The sequence below is a fragment of the Hyperoodon ampullatus genome, assembly GCF_949752795.1.
Source record: "Hyperoodon ampullatus genome assembly, chromosome: 8".
Lineage (NCBI taxonomy): Eukaryota > Metazoa > Chordata > Mammalia > Artiodactyla > Ziphiidae > Hyperoodon > Hyperoodon ampullatus.
In genome coordinates, this window is record NC_136921.1 from 19,219,325 (window position 1) to 19,238,239 (window position 18,915).

The 18,915-nt window shown below is 49.2% G+C and overlaps 1 protein-coding gene across 2 annotated transcripts; it reads left to right on the top strand.

The window, feature by feature from the left end:
- The first annotated feature begins 8,420 nt into the window (after nt 1–8,420).
- DNPEP (aspartyl aminopeptidase) lies at nt 8,421–18,380 on the top strand. Of its 2 annotated transcripts, none has more exons than XM_079709626.1 (15): nt 8,421–8,438; nt 9,034–9,127; nt 9,214–9,302; nt 9,398–9,511; nt 9,695–9,820; nt 10,038–10,168; nt 10,464–10,539; nt 10,652–10,759; nt 11,496–11,573; nt 12,558–12,641; nt 13,656–13,816; nt 14,218–14,257; nt 14,383–14,484; nt 17,703–17,870; nt 18,241–18,380. In XM_079709626.1, the coding sequence occupies exons 2-15, from the start codon at nt 9,040–9,042 to the stop codon at nt 18,289–18,291; spliced, it is 1,416 nt and encodes a 471-aa protein (XP_079565752.1). In that variant the 5' UTR covers nt 8,421–8,438; nt 9,034–9,039; the 3' UTR covers nt 18,292–18,380. The 2 variants fall into 2 exon arrangements, with proteins under 2 accessions (XP_079565752.1, XP_079565753.1); XM_079709627.1 differs by lacking the exon at nt 8,421–8,438 and adding an exon at nt 8,484–8,576.
- The last annotated feature ends 535 nt before the right edge of the window (nt 18,381–18,915 follow it).

Sequence of the window (18,915 nt, forward strand, 5' to 3'; positions counted from 1 at the left end):
GATGAGGGCTTCCCTGGTGGCGCAGTGGTTGAGAGTCCGCCTGCCGATGCAGGGGACACGGGTTCGTGCCCCGGTCTGGGAGGATCTCACATGCCGCGGAGCGGCTGGGCCCGTGAGCCATGGCCGCTGAGCCTGCGCGTCCGGAGCCTGTGCTCCACAACGGGAGAAGCCACAGCAGTGAGAGGCCCGCGTACCGCAAAAAAAAAAAAAAAAAAAAAAAAAAAAAACACCTCTGATGAAATGTGCATTTTCTGGAGGTGTAGCCCCTCAAGTCACTACTATTTGTGGTTTATTCATTAATTTCCTAAACATCTGTTTAGCGCTCACTGTGTTTCGGGCCCTGTGCCAATCACTAAAGATATCAAAGTAAGGCATAACCCTGCCCTCAAGTTGCTCACAGTTTAATATGAGAGATAAGATTGAGACATGATAATAGCTAACTTTTTCTTAACCATTTTTTTTTTTTTTGCGGTATGTGGGCCTCTCACTGTTGTGGCCTCTCCCGTTGCGGAGCACAGGCTCCGGACGCGCAGGCTCAGCGGCCATGGCTCACAGGCCCAGCCGCTCCGCGGCATGTGGGATCTTCCCGAACCGGGGCACGAACCTGTGTCCCCTGCATCGGCAGGCGGACTCTCAACCACTGCGCCACCAGGGAAGGCCCCTACCTATTTTCTGTATAGTAGTGTGTAATCATAGCTAACATTTACTGATCATTTATTATTTGACAAACAATGATAAGCACTTCACATGCATTATGTCATTTAATCCTCCTAGCATTATAAGGTTATTACTGTTATCTTCCCCCATTTTACAGATGAGGAAACTGAGGCTCAGTGTCTGTGGTATGATGGTAAATGTTTAACAGTGAGCTCTCTGGAGGAAAAGAACAAAGCCCTGATTTGTAGGATGTGCCAATTGTGGTGGTGTAAATACTCCCAGGCTGGTCTCAAGTCACCAGGCTGAAGTCACTGAATGTGGAGTTGGAAGGGGTGAGAGTGTGAGCTGGCTCCATCACAGCACTGCAAATGGCCAGTCAATGAAGGAGCCAGAACTTAAACCCAGCGGTGTCTGATCCTGAGCCCACGTGCTTAACCACTTTGTTTTACTGTCAATAACTACACAAGGTCATTGACATTTGAGAGGGAAACATCTTAAGACCTATGTGACATGCTGGTTTTACAATGCTGCATAAAACTCCCAAGGTTAATAACCAGCACTTCCCTATATCCCTTTGTTTTTATCACAGGAACAGTTGGTTTTCTTTTGAAGGCCTTTAAAAAAAACAAAAAAACTTTTTATCTTGAAATAATTATACATTCACAGGAGGTTGCAAAAATAGTACAGAGCGATCCTGTGTACCCTTCACCTGGTTTCCCCCAATGGTTACATCTTACACAACTACAGTACAGTATCACAACCAGGCCAGTGACATTGGTGAAATGTGTGTGTACAGTTCTATGCTATGTTATCCAGGATTGTCAGACTTAGCAAATAAAAATAAAGGACACTCAGTTAAATTTTGTTTTTAGTGTAAGTATATCCCATGCAATATTTGGGACACACTTATATTAAGAAATTATCCTTTGTTTATCTGAAATTCAAACTTACCTGGGTGTCCTGTATTTTAACAGGCATCCCTAACTTTATCACACATGTAGTCACGCAACCACTATTATAATCAAGATACAGGGACTTCCCCGGTGGCGCAGTGGTTAAGATTCCGCACTCCCAATGCACGGGGCCTGGGTTCGATCCCTGCTCAGGGAACTAGATCCCGCATGCATGCCGCAACTAAGAGTTCACATGCCACAACTAAGGAGCCCACCTGCCTCAACTGAGACCCAGTGCAACCAAATAAATAAATAAATAAATATTTGTAAAAAACAGTCTGATCTAAAAAGACTTTTTTAAAAAAATCAAGATACAGAACCATTCCACCACTAGAAGATGTTCCCTGCGCTGCTCTTTTAGAGTCACACCCATCCCTTCCCCCACCTTCCCTGGCCTTTGGCAACCACTCCTCTGATCTCCATGTCTATAATTTTGTCATTTTCTTCACTTAGCATAATGCCTATGAGATCCATCCAAGTTGCTGCGGTTATCAATAGTTTCTTCCTTTTTATTGCTGGGGAGTATTCTACGAGGGCCATTTCTCACAAATAACAATCACTTTAAGAAATTTCATCCATTCAGTAAATATTCATTGTATATCTACTATGGGCCAGGTGCAGACATGAGGCATGGGGAACTGGTTGCTGTCAGGGTTTGGGTTTTCGCCAGACAAGTAAGCAGACCTAGAGCAAGCAGGGAACACGGACGTGTGTGCAAACGAGTGATTACAGATGGAATACGTGAGTTATGATGGGTCGGAGGGGAGTGGAGACGAGAAGAGTGAGGAACGGGGAAGAGGTAGGATCAATACTTTGCAGTTCTTGTGGAGGTGAGGAATTAATAGAGTTGGGTACCTTTTTCTGAAGGTTTCCCTACCTCATCCGCAGTTTACTTTTTGTTTAAAGTATCAATATCAAAAGAAACATTCCATCCAACACAAACGACACAATTTCTATATCAGAGGATAATATGGATTTTTAAAAAATAAACAATGTAACTTTTTTTGAAAATGTATTTATTTGTCTGCGCCGGGTCTTAGTTGCGGCATATGGGATCTAGTTCCCTGACCAGGGATCAAACCCAGGCCCCCTGCATTGGGAGCACGGAGTCTTAACCACTGGACTACCAGGGAAGTCCCGGTAATGATAATACAGCTTTAAGTGGGGTTTTTTATTTTTTATTTTTGGCCATGCCGCACGCTTGTGGGATCTCAGTTCCTGGGAACCCCCTAAGTAGGTATTTTTAAACTGAAGGCTTTAGGGTTAAATGCTAACCAACAAATGCTTACCAACTCAATCAGGGTACAGAAGAAAACAAAAATTATGGTCACAGAAAGTATTTAAAGATCATCTTTCCACCTGTTACTTTTTAGTTTAGTTTTTAAAAGTTTTAGTTTTCAAAACTTTTTATTTTGTTTTTACTTATTTAGTTTTTTAAAGTTTTTCTATGTACACACATAGGAAAAATATTCAAAAAGTGCAAAAGGATTCATAGGAATCCTTTTTATAGGATAAAGGAAGTGTTTCTTCTATCCACCTCCCCAGCCCTCAGCTACCCCATTTCTCCTCTCCAGAGTCAGTTACCATTTTTTTGTGGCTCCTGACATACATTAAACACATAAGAATATGTGTGTATCTGTGTATTTATACTCACAAATGACAGCATACCGTAACAGCTATTCTGCACCACCTTGTTTTTTCACTTAGTAATATATCTTGGAAATTGTACCTGTAGAGGTACTTCATTCTTTGTAACTATATAAAATGCTTTTCAAACCTCCCTCCTAGAACATGATTGGTTGAAAATTATAATATTGCCTGAGCTACTCATCTCAAGGCATCCTGGGATTTGCAGTTCTTACTCAGCTGAGTCTTACTTGGAAAACAGGACTTGAGCAGAAGACACGTGTTGGAAACTAAAGTGCCCTTCCAACAACAACGTAAGAGAACAAGAGTACCTTGTTATGCAAGACCCTATCATTCTACCTAGAAGCAAATTATTTACTTATTGAAACAACCAAGATATCTACCAGCAATGAGATACCCAGGGCTGTCTTGGCATCAGGAAATCAAGATCATCTGATTCAGCTCCTCAGTTAAAATGGATGTCTGCATCCATTTTAGCAGACAAGGCAGGACACACACACACATACACACACACACACACCACACACTCCACATGCCTTCTCTTCCTTACAGCTTTGCTTTGGTCTTCTGTATCCCAAATGCATTATGTGACAAATTACTACTTAGGAACCTTCTCTCATAAACTGATGGATCAGAAAGGACCCACATATCAAATCAACTCACACTGAAATGTGTAACCTACTGCTATGTTAACTCACAGGCATTTGCACTTTAATAGTTGTTAAACCAAGAAGATAAATGAATAATGGTAGCATTGTAAACACCAACTAAGGGCTGGTAGGGAAGGTTTTCTCTGGAGGCTGAGGGCAAGAATGATTCTCAGAGACTTTTTTTTGGATAGCCGAGGTCCCCCTTGACTCTTTACTTCATACCCAACACCATTTCCTTATCCAGAGATGACCACTCTCCTTCCAAACCCGTTTCCATGAATTTACATACATATTTATATAAAATCTAGGAATTTAGCTCACTGTGAGAGTTTTACCAAAATACTCTTGTCCTATAAATATTATTCTGGAAATTACTTTCTTTTTCACTCAATAAATTTGGCCCTTTTTCCTATGATAGTACGTAAAGATTGACCTCACATTGTTTTTTACTGCCATACGGTACTCTGAAACACTGTGTCTCAAACTTTAATGTGAATTCAGATCTTCTAGGGATCTTGTTAACATGCAGATTCTGATTCGGTAGGTCTGGGGTAAACCTTGAGATTCCGAATCTCTGAAAAATTCCCAGGTCAACAAATCACAACTTGAGGAACAAAGGTGTAGAGTATGGGTGAAGTTGTGTGGTAGAACCGACTTGGACCGGCTCATAAGAACTGATGGTCAAATTTCCAGGAATTTTGTGGTCCTATTGTGAAACACAGCAATCATTAAAAATGAAATTATTTAAACTTACAATTAAATAAATTATATTACAAAGAGAGATAATAAATACTCAAAAATCATCACTTTCCTAATTATTTTACTATAAATCTATGATCCTAAGGTTATTTGTGTCTATTACATCTGTTTGGTGGAAATCTACACAATGGTGTACTTTTCCACATTCCTTCCCAACTCCACATTCAGTTCACGTTGGTAGCTTAGAATCAGCCACGGCTAGTGTTCACACCACAGAAATTGGGTAGAAAAGCACACTCCATTACTCCAAGCCTTCTCTGACATTTGATATTACCAATCTTTTTCATTTTTGCTAGCCTGTCTTTTTTTTTTTTTTTTTTTTTTTTTTTGCGGTACGCGGGCCTCTCACTCTTGTGGCCTCTCCCGTTGCGGAGCACAGGCTCCGGACGCACAGGCTCAGCGGCCATGACTCATGAGCCCAGCCGCTCTGCGGCCTGTGGGATCCTCCCAGACCGAGGCACGAACCCGCGTCCCCTGCATCAGCAGGCAGACTCTCAACCACTGCGCCACCAGGGAAGCCCTCATTTTTGCTAATCTGACAAATCAAAAATGGTATCTCATTTTTAACTTACATTTCCCTGGTTACAGTGAGATTGGGTCATGCATGTGCTCATTCCTAGGAATTTAATAGTATTTCTTGTTCTTGTAAGTAAGACCTTTTTACTGTACGGGAAAGCCGATGATGTTTCCAATCAGGCCACCTCTTCTTCCAGTTCTAACAGCTTGTCTGTTTATTTTCTTGCTAATCAAATAATCTACAAATAGTGACAGACTGTGCTTTTCTATATATAATTGTTTGTTTTGTGACACTGGCTCTGACTGCAGGTCCACACTGACTACCAGTGATAATAGCTCACCAGTACCTTGCTTCTGATTTGAACAGGGACACTTCTATATTTCCCTACTAATGTCTGCTGTAGATTTCTGGTTTCTTAAGAGGATTTGGGTTTTTTCTGTTTGTTTTGTTTTTGTTTTGGCACGCTTGAACCTGCCCCCTTGGCAGTGAAAGCGCGGAGTCCTAACCACTAGACCGTCAGGGAATTCCTGGTTTTGTTTTTATTGACTGGCTGTTCCATTTTTCAAACATTTAGTTTCACTTCCTAAGTTTTGCATTTTGTTGATATTTGCATTGCTCACATTAACATATACTCTTTTTTTTAACTATCAGACAATGCACTTTTATTTTTATTTGAATTAAGTTTTATTTTCACTTTTTTTATTGAAATATAGTTGATTGGCAATGCTGTGAACATGTACTCTTTTTTGTGATCAGAATGTTAACGATTTTTAAGTCCCTCTCCCTTACCCCTGTTTGTATCCCTGTTTTAGCTCTTGTCACCGTCCTTGAGTGTGTCCCTTCCCCGGCAGCCAGCCTCTGGCTCCTCAGAGAACAAGAATGTTCTCTCCACGTTCCACTCAGCAGTGAAACTTTATACGTATTGGCATTGCAGTGAATGGTTAGGGAATGCCATGAATTTAACCCATCACCTAGTGTGTATATTCCTGAATACTCCATTGCAATATCTACTCCTTTGAATTGAGGGTTGCAGGATCTTTCCAACTACTCCCCACTCCCCTGACATTCCTGCTCCAGTACATAAACGGCAGATTGCTCCATCGACCTGTAATCCCTGGAATGTTGATAACAACCCTGGTAGTTGGTCCCTGTTTTGAACCTAGGGGCCACCAAAGTCCTGATCAGAATTGATGGCTAGGCAGGGGCCTGGGTTTTTTTTTTTTTTTAGCTAATTTTTAGTAGAGGATAGTTGATTTACAATGTTGTCTTAGTTTCTTCTGTGCAGCAAAGTGAATCAGTTATACATATACATACATCCACTCTTTTTTAGATTCTTTTCCCATATAGGTCATTACAGAGTATTGAGTAGAGTTCCCTGTGTTAAACAGTAGGTCCTGCTTAGGTACCTTTCTTTTTTTTTTTTTTTTTCCGGTACGCGGGCCTCTCCCGTTGCGGAGCACAGGCTCCGGACGCGCAGGCTCAGCGGCCATGGCTCACGGGCCCAGCCGCTCCGCGGCACGTGGGATCCTCCCTGACCGGGGCCCGAACCCGTGTCCCCTGCATCGGCAGGCGGACTCTCAACCACTGCGCCACCCGGGAAGCCCCAAGGGTACCTATTTTATATACGGTCGTGAGTATAAGTCAGTCCCAACCTCCCAATTTGTCCCTCCCCGCTTCCCCCTTGGTAACCATAAGTTTGTTTCCTACACCTGTGACTCTATTTCTGCTTTGTAAATAAGTTCATTTTTACCATTAGTTTGAATTCCACATAAACGTGGTATCATATATTTGTCTTTCTCTGTCTGACTTACTGCATTCAGTATGACAATTTCTAGGTCCATCCATGTCGCTGCAAGTGGCATTATTTGGTTCTTTTTATGGCTGAGTAATATTCCATTGTACATATGTGCCACATCTTCTTTATCCATTTCTCCATCGATGGTCATTTAGGTTGCTTCCATGTCCTGGCTGTTGTAAATAGTGCTGCGATGAACACTGGGGTGCATGTATCTTTTCGCATTATGGTTTTCTCCGGATATATGCCCAGGAGTGGGATTGCTGGATCATATGGTAGCTCCATTTTTAGTTTTTTTAAGGAAACTCCATGCTGTTTTCCATAGTGGCTGTACCAGTTTACATTCCCACCAACAGTGTAGGAGGGTTCCCTTTTCTCCACACCCTCTCCAGCATTTATCGTTTGTAGATTTTTTGATGATGGCCTTTCTGACTGGTGTGTGTCTGGGGTTTTATTTATTTATTTATTTAAAATTTATTTATTCATTAATTTATTTTTGGCTGTGTGGGGTCTTCATTGCTGCGTGCGGGCTTCAGTAGTTGTAGCGCGCGGGCTCAGTAGTTGTGGCACAGGGGCTTAGTTGCTCCGTGGCATGTGGGATCTTCCCAGACCAGGGCTCAACCCCATGTCCCCTGCATTGGCGGGTGGATTCTTAACCACTGCGCCACCAGGAAAGTCCCTGCCTGGGTTTTTTAAATTGCTACTTACCACTCTTGACACAGGAATATGGAAATTGCCTCCAAGAACATATGGAGTTTGTCTTTTTCTGTCGTTTTAAGAAGGGCAAAGAGTACAGATGTCAGAGTCAAATTCCAGATGTATCCAAACAGCTATGTGATCTTGGACAAGTCATTAATTTCTCTGTTGCTTAGGGACCTCCCGTGTAACGTAACATTTACCAAGAAAAAAGCCCAGTAAAGGTCTGAAAGTGGGTTATTCCAGGCCCCGGGAATTAAATTAATTGAGTCCAAACCCCACCTCTGCCACTTACCACCTTGGACAGGTTACTCGTCTCTGTACTTCGGTTTGGTCACGTATAAAATGGGGACAGTAAAGATATAAAGTTGATAGGGCAGTGGTGAAGATTAAACAAGCTAGCACATTAAGCTTTATCATAAAGCTAAAACTTATTGTGAACCCTCCATGAACATTAGCCACGTTGCTTTTATTATCACCAGTGCGCCTGTGGAGAGAGAGAGCACTTTGTACAGCACCCGTCGGCCCAGGTGAGCTAGCAGGGACGTTTTTACCTGGACTCCCTGACCCGGGGGAGGGGCGGGGGCTGGCGGTTCCCGGCTGTCCTAGCACCTCCCGGTCGGCAGAGGGCGCCCGCTACCACCTTGGAGGGGGCGGGGCGGGCGGGGCGAGCGGCGGGGGTGGGGCGGGGCAGGACGGGGAGGGCGGCGGGAGTGGGGGCGGGCCGTGCGAGCGGACTCAGGCCCACGCGTAAGGCCGTGCAGGTAGGTGGCCACCGCTCGCCCCGCACGAACTTCGATCGCACACCCGGCCAGGCGCCCGCTCGGGCCCAAGCTCAGAAGCGCGCTTGCTGACGTGGGGGTTCCGCCCGACGCTAAACGAAACCGAAAGTCCGACCCCGGGTGACCTTACCTTCCTGGGGTTGTTAAAGGGTGGCTTGCGAGACACCGAGGTGGGGTGTTCCCTAAAGAACAGGGCTTTGGTTCCAGGATCGCGCGCTTGGTACAGGCCGGCCCAGAGTTAGGGGCCCGATTGCGAGCTCGGAGTTTGGGAACTGACCGGGATTTCCAGCTGGTCGGGCACTTGGGGCGGGACTTGGGGGGCTGGGCTAAAGCTCGGATTCGGGGGCGCGCCGTCTGGGACGAGCTGGGCGGGGAGCGCAGCGCGGGTTGTGGTACTTTGGGGGTTGGTTGGTTGGCTGGAGGCCCGGCATCTGCGTCCCTCGGTGGGGAAAGGGGCGGAAGCAGAGGTGTGAGCCTTGGAGCGGTCACTTCGTGGGGATTGGCTGGGAGAGTTCCCGAAGCTTAGATAGATCGGGGGTCCTAGACCTCGTAGGAATCTGAGCGCCCCCTCCGCTAGGTGGCCATGAGCGGCAGGGCCCGCAAGGAGGCGGTGCAAGCAGCGGCCCGGGAACTCCTCAAGTTCGTGAACCGGAGCCCCTCTCCTTTCCACGGTGAGTGACCAGGGCAGACGAGGCAGGTGGGGGCCGGTGTGCCTCCTACCGGCTTCCATCGCTGTGAGAGGGTTCTTTCCCTACAGCTGTGGCCGAGTGCCGCAACCGCCTTCTCCAGGCTGGCTTCCATGAACTCAAGGAGACGGAGAGCTGGGATATCAAGCCCGAGAGCAAGGTACTAGGGTGGGGTGGGAGAGGCAGGAACCTAGGCTGGGGCTCGAAGTCCTGCGCCAGCTGGCTGGCTAATCCAACTCAAAACCGCCACCCCAGTACTTCCTGACCAGGAACTCCTCTACCATCATCGCATTTGCTGTGGGTGGCCAGTATGTTCCTGGCAACGGTTTCAGCCTCATTGGGGCCCACACGGACAGCCCCTGCCTTCGGGTAAGGAACTGGGGCTGTGCTGGGGAGGGGAGGCGTCAGGGGGTGAGCAGGGAGGAAGACTTGTCACCCACTTCCTCCACACTTGGGGCCCTTCTCTGTCACTTAGCTTGTCAACTGTCTGTCTCATCTCCAATCGTGTCAGGTGGCCTTCGCTGAATTCTTATTCCCCATCGTCCCACCCAGGTGAAACGGCGGTCTCGCCGCAGCCAGGTGGGCTTCCAGCAGGTTGGTGTGGAGACCTATGGTGGTGGAATCTGGAGCACCTGGTTTGACCGTGACCTGACCGTGGCTGGACGTGTCATTGTCAAGGTGGGAACTGGGGTTGGATCTGGGAGGCTCTCAGCTTCAGCTGCCTGAAGATTGACTGTCACTTTCCTCCAGGGAACCTGTGGAGAGCACCCCGGGGAAGGGGGGTAGGGGCAGTCCAGGTCAGAGGACCACCTTGGTTAGTCTGGGTGAAGTAGGGGATTTAACCAACCGCAGTTGGGGGAGGGCACCCTGGGCTGACCCACGTGTTTGGCCACAGTGCCCTACCTCAGGCCGGCTGGAGCAGCGGCTGGTGCACGTGGACCAGCCCATTCTTCGCATCCCGCACCTGGCCATCCATCTGCAGCGAAATGTCAATGAGAACTTTGGGCCCAACCTGGAGATGCACTTGTGAGACTGGAGTGGAGGCTGTGGTGACTGGGAGGGGTAGGGTGTGGCACCAGGTGATGGAAGGGGCCCCGCTGGGACCTGGGAGACCACTACCTAACGGTGGCCACTGTCAGGCTCTACTCTTGGGACCCAGCTGATGTCCAAGGGCCCTCACAGCTCTGCCATGTGGGGAGTGAGCTGGGAGTTGAAGGACCAAGGCAGGTCCCCATCAGGGGATGCCTGAGCCCCGGGGTGTCGCGCCCTGCTGTGTCCTCCGGTCCTCCCCACACACACCCCGTCACGTGTCTCCCCACAGGGTTCCCATTCTTGCTACAGCAGTCCAGGAGGAGCTGGAGAAGGGGACTCCTGAGCCAGGCCCTCTCAGTGCTGTAGTAAGAGCCTCCTGCTCATGGGAAGGGGTGAGCAGCGGGGAGGAGACTGGTCCTCTGAGAAGGGGAGAGAGGGAGGAGCGGACCCTCCTCCCAGCATCCTTCTGCCCTGCAGGATGACCGGCACCACTCAGTGCTCATGTCCCTCCTCTGTGCCCATCTGGGGCTGAGCTCCGAGGACATCTTGGAGATGGAGCTGTGTCTTGCGGACACTCAGCCTGCGGTGAGGAGCAGCTGCAGGAACTCGTGGGTGGGGACCTCTGGGATCCCAGCATGTCCCCTCAAGCGCTCGTCACCTCTGCCAGGCCCCCAGTTACTCTCACCCCTGTTTTCCCAGTAGACACCACCCCGCTCTGCTTCCAGGGCAGTGGGTCTCAAAAAGGGCAGGTTTCCCACTTCAGACTTGCCTACTTGACTGTGTAGGGTGAGGTTTGGGCATCAGCTTTCCACAGATTCCCCAGGAGTTTCTGCTCCAGGGGTCCCTGTCCACTTTGACCTGTGCTGGCTCCAAACCTCTAAGGACAAGAGGCCTGGATGTGGCCCTCCTCTTCCTGGAGCCTGTCCCTGTGTCTCTCCCAGTTGCCGACAGTAGGAGATTGCTGTGTCTTTGGACGCTCGGCCTTGTTTGAACATGCGCTGTTTCTCATCTGGTCTCCTCTGTTTATTTCCTTAGTTTTCCTTCTTCTTTTCTTGTTCAGTCCCTCCCTTTTCCTGTCCCACAGGAACTGGTCACGAACTACGGGCCTCCACCCTCCCATCCCTCAGCTCCAGCCCGTCGCTTCTCCATTCTCTGCTCAGCTCTGCACAGCGGCTCCTAACACTTGCTCTAGGCCAGGGGCTGGGAGAGGTTGCACAAGGAACCAGGGAGACTCGCTCAAGCACAGGCCCTTTGGGGCTGGGAGAAGAGGGTGAGTCCGGGGGCGGGGATGAAGGTCAGGATGACTGTCCTGTCTTTCTAGGTCCTGGGTGGTGCCTATGAGGAGTTCATCTTTGCCCCTCGGCTGGATAATCTGCACAGCTGCTTCTGTGCCCTGCAGGTGAGGAGCCGGGGCACCCCCAGGAGCACTGGGGCGGGGGGACTGCCTCACGCCCTATGGGTCATAAGAAGGCCCCTGGTGCAGGGTGGACCATGGGGAGGGGCCTAAACGCTGCAGCGTCAGCATTGCTCCTCTTGGCCCCATCTTTGCACCGGGCTGGGGCCAGGGGCTGAGGTAGGGGGAAGGCTGAGAGGTTGTTTAGGGCATCACGGTGTCTTGTCCTAACCCTGCTCCTGTTGCTTCTCCTTTAAGTTAATCTCTGCCTCATAGGAAAGGCTCTCGAATCCCCTATGGCCATATCATCCTCTGTCTCTGCTCCCTGCTCGCCTTCCCAGCCAAGCCCTGGCTTAAGCCCATCCAGCCGTCTTTGAGCCTTGGGATCTCAGTGGTGTGGTTTCTTTTCCTCCTGGGCACCTTGATCTTCCCTACCATCTTTCTACCCTGGTTACTTCCCTCGCTTTCTCACGCCTCATCCCTGTTCCTCCCTCTGTCCTATTCATGTTCTCCTTTGTGCCCCATCCTGTTCCTGGAGAAACACTTTGGGCTGTAATTGAGACTAGAACCAGGCGTGGGACCCATATCCACTTATGCAGCCAGCCAGCCAGTCATGTCACCTTGACGGAGTCACAGACTCCTCTTTGGACCTCAGTCTCTTCACTGAGGCCAATTAGTTTATGCGATCTGTGTGGTCCTTCTGACTTTCCAGGATTCTCAGCCCTTCCCCTCTGTCTTACACATCCTCCTGCCTTTGTGTGTGGGAGAACACTCAGAGAGGGGTTTCTCCATCCCATTGTAAAGCGCCCTGCATGTCTTCTCACCAGGCAGTGCCCTGTGAGATGCAGGCCAGTGACAGCCTGAGCCCGCTTCACTCCAGCCATGACGGTGGGAAGCAGGCGAGCGAGTGTGAACCCCCGAGGTGCTGGTGGGCTGAGTTATGGAAGGAGGAGCGGGGAGGGTGATTCTCTGGTTCTCTCCCCAAACTAGGCCTTGATCGATTCCTGCACAGCCCCTGCCTCGCTGGCCGCAGATCCCCACGTGCGCATGATTGCCCTGTATGACAACGAAGAGGTACGTGAAGGGGTCTGGGGAGGGTCTCCTCTGGGGAGTCTTCTGTAGCCAGCCGTGTCCAGCAGCCACGGTGAGCCAGGGCTATTCTGGAGGCTGCAAAGACAGGTAGGACACTGCCTGTGCTTCCTCAGCGCTCGGTGTCCCCTCTGGATCAGCACGTATCTGCTTTTAGCGTGACCACACCTCCCACGTCTCTCTGTGTGTCGTGTGGTGAGCTACTCAAGAACAGGGACCCTGCCCTTTCACCCTGATGGCCCCAGGACTCAGCCCAGGCTGGGTCCTCTCCTTGTGTGCTTGGGTTAGGGTGCAGGCTTAGACGCCGTGGAAGAGGCTGCACAGCTGCACAGTTCTCTCCAGGTAACCGCACAGGTCAGAGTTAGCAGTTCAGGACACCCCAAACACATGGTGTCCATCTCAGGGTCCAGGGCGGCTGTCCAGCTTCTGCTACCGTGTCTGTACTGAGTTAAGAAGGAAGAAAAGGTCAAAGGGGCAGTGTCCACCCATCCTTTTAAGGGCATGACCCACAGGTGGCATTCATCACTGCCTGCATTCCCTGGAACTTGACATAGCCATGTTTAGCTACAAGGGAAGCTGGGAATGTCATCTCTAGCTGGGCGGTCTAATGCTCAGCTACAACTCGGGTGTTCTGTTATAGAAAGGATCATGGACAGTTAGCAGCCCCTGTCACATGCATGAAAGAAGATTGACCAGTTAGGTGGGGCACCTGTGCTGAGCCCCAGATGTGAGGGTCAGGGGAGAAGGAAGGGAGCCAAGAAGGGAAGTAGACTGGAAAGTGCTATTTCAGCCCCGGAGATGGCCGAGGATCAGTTTGGCCCCAGCTCGCCATCAGCTTTTTGGTGGCACAGGGTTGGGAAGTTGCTGATAACAGCCCACATTCCCCACCCACTGACTCAGTGGGGTCCTGGGCCAGTCTGGGTAGTGGGCCCCTCTGCCTGGCCTCCAGCTCCAGCCCCCGAGCCCGGACCCCTAGAGCCAGGCCTCTGCTATCACCAGGTGGGGTCGGAGAGCGCACAGGGTGCACAGTCACTGCTGACGGAGCTGGTGCTGCGGCGGATCTCGGCCTCACCCCAGTGCCTGACGGCCTTTGAGGAAGCCATCCCCAAGTCCTACATGATCAGCGCAGACATGGCCCACGCTGTGCACCCCAACTACCTGTGAGTCTCCCGTGCCAGGCACGCAGTCCTCACACAGCCGGAGACCCGAGCGTGACCTGCCTTCGGGTTCAGCCCTGGGCCTGGGCCTCGGCCTCTCCTCTTCCCCTTCCTCCTCATTCTGCCAGGAGGTTCAGAGGGGACTTCATTTTGACTGCTCCAAGGCTCAGCTGGGTCAAAGTCATGGGTGCCTAACCAATCCAGATAGGTTCTATCTGCAAACCTATCTCCATCTGTAGCTGGAGGCTGCCTGGAGCACTGTGTTTAGCGTGATTCTCAGGTCCTGCCGGGCTGGGTGGGAAAGAATGCTGTGATCCATTAGTGATGTCTGCTGTGGGAGAGTGGTGGGTGTTGACAGGCGCAGCTCCTGTTTGCCATCCCCGTCCCTTCTCTGTCTCTTACAGGGACAAGCATGAGGAGAACCACCGGCCCTTATTCCACAAGGTGAGGAGCTCCTGCTTCTCCTTGGGGACTTGGAGGCCTGGCTGGTTCCGGGCCCTAATCTTGTTCCCTCTGGGCCTCTCATCCATCACTGCCTCACTCTTGACTCCTGGTTTTGCTCTCCCCAGGGCCCTGTGATCAAGGTGAACAGCAAGCAACGCTACGCCTCAAATGCGGTTTCAGAGGCCCTGATCCGAGAGGTGGCCAGGAATGTCGGGGTGCCCCTGCAGGTGAGGGTGGGCCCTACCTGGGAAGGGGTGATGGAGGGAGTGGAGGGGGGCACAAGCAGATGGCTCCCCAATGAGGGAAGCCTTGTAGATAGTCTTTAGTGGGGGGGTGTCCCAGTAGAGTGAGGAGCGTTGGGGTTTGGATATAGGCAGAGCTGGGATCGGTGCTGGTTCTGCCGTGGTGCTGGTCTGTGACCTTGGGCTCATCTCCTAATACGCCTTGATTTCCAGTTTCCACACCTGTAAAATGGAATTCAAGGTACAGTGCGCTCATGGCACATAGTGGGTTAATCCTGCCTTTTCCCTACCCAGCACCCCCAGCTCCTCTGCGTCTCTCTTACACACCCTGGTGGCTTCCATTAGAGAAGTTCAGGGCCGAGAAACCTGGAACTCATCGTCAATGGCACATCTAGTCGAAGAGAACGAGAGAGGGAGATAAGCAATATATAATACACATGTTAGGATAATACATATATCAGGGACTGGGGCTCAGGTGGTCCAGTGACACACATAGCAGGCGGGTCCTGGTGAGTCAGGACTAGGACCCTGCAATGATCCCCAGCCTGGGGCTCTCTCTGCTGCACAGGGCCACGGCCCCCTTGTAGAGCTGAGTTGTTCCATTGTCAGGAAGGCCTCTCTGAGGAGGTGACACTTGAGCTGAGACCTAAGTATTGAGAACAAGGCAGCTAGGAGCGAATAGCATCCCTGCCAGAGGGAACAAGGGCAGAAGCTCCCAGGGGCACAGGAGTGAGCTTGGTCTACAAGGAGGAGCCAGAGCCAGAGTGGTGGAGCCAGGGTGAGAGCAGCAGGGAGACCGGGGAGAAGCCTGCCCAGGCCAGTCATGCAGGGCCTCCTAGGCTGTGGAAGGGTGTTTGGATTTTCTTCTAAGGCAGTAGGAAGATGTTAGGGGATTTTTCTTTAATGGCTTACAGCAGAAGCAGGACATGTATACTTTAGAAAATATAAATGGAAATGAGAAAATAAAACAATCCCCAGAGATTTGTGTATATTTTTCCAGATTTTTTTCTATGTATATACTTAACACACATTTTTTAAAAAGTGAAATCATTTTAGATATATCTTTTGCTTTATTTTTTTTACTCAGTATTCTCCACCTTTCCATTTCAGTGAATTTTTGTTTCAATAAATATATATCTCATTTAATGTACAGATCATTTTCAATTCTCCCCAGTTTTCCCCAAAACATTCTTTACAGTTGTTTATCCCACTTTAGTTTCCAGTTCAGGACCACGAGTTATATCTGGTTGCTAATCTAGCACAGCTGCACCGCCTCCTTTTTCTTTTTTTCTTTTTCTTTAAATAACATTGACTTGTTGAAGAAACCAGGCTGGTCATCCCTTATAATTTCCTTCCTGGATTTGCTTCCTCTTGGCGTCATTGAGCTTGTGCCTCTAGCCCCTGTATCTCCTATAATCTAGAATTCATATCTAAAGGGTCAGTGGATTCAAGTTAAACATTTTTGGCCAGAAGACATCGTGACTGGTGTGTTCTTCATGTTGTGTCATCCACATATTATCTGGGTGATTCACTCTTAGTGATAATAAGATTGATCACCGGATTTGGGGGGGTGCCCTCAAAATCCCTCCACCATCTGGAGGTTTTCCTCTTTTGATTGGATAGTAAACCTGTACAAGTGATGAGTTCCCCATCAACCAGAAAGGTGTCTGGTTTTAACACCAACTGATAATCTTTGCCTAAATCCATAATTTCATTAGAGTTTACTGAAAAATGCCCCCCCCATTCTTTTATCCCTTTTACGTTTATTAGCTGTCATTCTTCTGTGAAGTAGAACCTTCCCCCATCAAGAGGGCCATTTGGTTATTGTGAAGTATGGTTCCTCCTGGAAAGACAGGACAAATGTTATTCCTTCCCTTAAATAACCACTTTTCAAGGTGAGGTGTTTTAATGGCTACCTCAAATGCTGGCAAATACGAGGATTTTTTTTTTCTTTTCCTTTTTTGATGATCATTATGTAGAATCATGGATTTTCATTGGTTCAGTTTCATTGGTTCAGTGTGAACCTGGTCCTCTGTAATCATGTTATTTCATGCTCAAATTGTCATGACTTTGACCAGTGGGAGCCCTTTCAACATAACTCCTGGGACCTTTGTCATGACTCTGGAAAGTTGTCTTGCTTTTTGGCACAATAAGAAATTACAGGCTCATCTTGTTCATTTCTCTCCCCAGACTTGGTAGCTTTTGATGGATACTGATGTTAGAGACCGAAGTCTGGCACCATGAGTGTTCATTGTTATTGGGGGCGGGGAAATGCTTTGGAGCCATTTCTGTGGACATGGCTAGGAAAAAATATATGTATTTTAAAAAACATGAGTTAATACTGTGATTCTCATTTTTTTAATTTAAATTAATTTATTTATTTTTGGCTGTGTTGAGTCTTCGTTTCTGTGCGAGGGCTTTCTCCAGTTGTGGCAAGCGGGGGCCACTCTTCATCACGGTGCACGGGCCTCTCACTATCGCGGCCTCTCTTGTTGCGGAGCACAGGCTCCAGACGTGCAGGCTCAGTAGTTCTGGCTCACGGGCCTAGTTGCTCCGCGGCATGTGGGATGTTCCCAGCCCAGGACTCGAACCTGTGTCCCCTGCATTAGCAGGCAGATTCTCAACCACTGCACCACCAGTGAAGCCCCTCATTTTTTAAGAAAGAATAGTTATTACTTACTTTATTTGGTTTTGTAATTCTCTTTTCCCTTATGTGGAAAATCTTGATGTCTAACATCATATTGTGATTTTCTTATTTACTTTTTTACCAGAATACAAATAAAATAGTTTAAAAATGCCAATAGCCATATTTTTAAAATCACTAAGATTATTGAGTGATTTTTCTTTGTGTGTGGGTAGGGAGGGGTGCATGTTAAGGTGGCATAAAGGATACACATATTTTTTAAATCCCTCTGCCCACCATGTGGGGAATGGATTACATGGGAGGCAACATGATGGTAGCTGGACTAGGGTGGTGGTAATGCAGATGCAGAGAATGGGACCAGTTCAGAATCTACTGTCCTTTGGGCCTGCCATTTAGTGTCGGCTTTGTGATTTTATGCTGGTCACATTCACCCTCCGAAGAGGTCGAAGTGGACGATGTAGCAGACCTCTTTCAGCCCTGCAGTTCTAAGGTGACCTCCTCCTGGGCCTTAATAAACACACACCTCACGTTGCTCATGAACCTCTCCTCCTCTCCCCAGGATCTCATGGTCCGGAATGACTCTCCCTGCGGGACCACCATTGGACCTATCTTGGCTTCTCGGCTGGGGCTGCGGGTGCTGGATTTAGGCAGCCCCCAACTGGCCATGCACTCCATCCGGGAGACAGCCTGCACCACAGGAGTACTCCAGACCCTCACTCTCTTCAAGGTGACTCCCACCCCACCCATCACCGTGGCAACTGGGCTCCTTCCCCATCTAGTGCCTGGATTGGTTGCTGGGGCAACATCACTGTCACTAAGTGGCTGGCCTACGCCATGGGGCTGGTTGTCTTGGTGCTACCATGTAGGAAAAGAAGGGTCCCCATTCTTCTCAAGGCACAGGGGCCCTGATCAGCCCCCAGAGGATAATGAAATGTCAGAGAGGGGATCAGGGATGGGAAGCCTGGGGCAGTTGTCAAGTGTGCGTGAGGCAACTATGCCTTCCTCTCTAGCTGGGGCCATGTTGGTGGATGGTGAGCAGTGGGGCACCCCCATCTGGTCTCCACTAATCTCAAATTCCATGTTGCCTACTATTTTAGGGCTTCTTTGAGCTTTTCCCTTCTCTGAGCCGTAACCTCCTAGTGGATTGAGGCCTCTTGGAAAGACTTCTCTTGCACTTGAGAGGGGAAGTTCTCCGCTGAGCTGAAGCTGGATTATTAAAGTGAATTTTTCACTCAAACTCATTCTGTTGTGCTTCTTTGGAGATTGGAGGCGTGGGCGTTCAGCCGGCTTAAACCTCTGGAACCAGAGCAGACGGGGAAGTTGGGGTACAGGTAGAGGAGGCTGCAAATCCTGGGAGCTGATGGAGGCCTGATTTCAAATCTCTCTTTTTTTTTTTTTTTTTTTTTTTTACGGTACTCGGGCCTCTCACTGTTGTGGCCTCTCCCGTTGCGGAGCACAGGCTCCGGATGCGCAGGCTCAGCGGCCATGGCTCACGGGCCCAGCCGCTCCACGGCATGTGGGATCTTCCCGGACCGGGGCACGAACCCGTGTCCCCTGCATCGGCAGGCGGACTCTCCACCACTGCGCCACCAGGGAAGCCCGGGAAAAGATGTTTTTGTTAAACAATTTATTGGTGACTTGTTAGTACAACTTTATTGAGATATAATTCACCCATTTATATTAGTGTTTAGTATATTCATGGGCTTGTGTGACCATCCCTACAGTCAATTTTGTAACATTTTCATCATACCTCCCAAAGAAACCCATAACCT

Coding starts and splice junctions, on each gene's coding strand:
- DNPEP (XM_079709626.1), top strand. CDS start 9,040: ATGAGCGGCAGGGCCCGCAAGGAGGCGGTGCAAGCAGCGGCCCGGGAA. Junction 9,303..9,397: donor ATATCAAGCCCGAGAGCAAG/GTACTAGGGTGG, acceptor CCGCCACCCCAG/TACTTCCTGACCAGGAACTC. Junction 9,821..10,037: donor CTGGACGTGTCATTGTCAAG/GTGGGAACTGGG, acceptor GTTTGGCCACAG/TGCCCTACCTCAGGCCGGCT.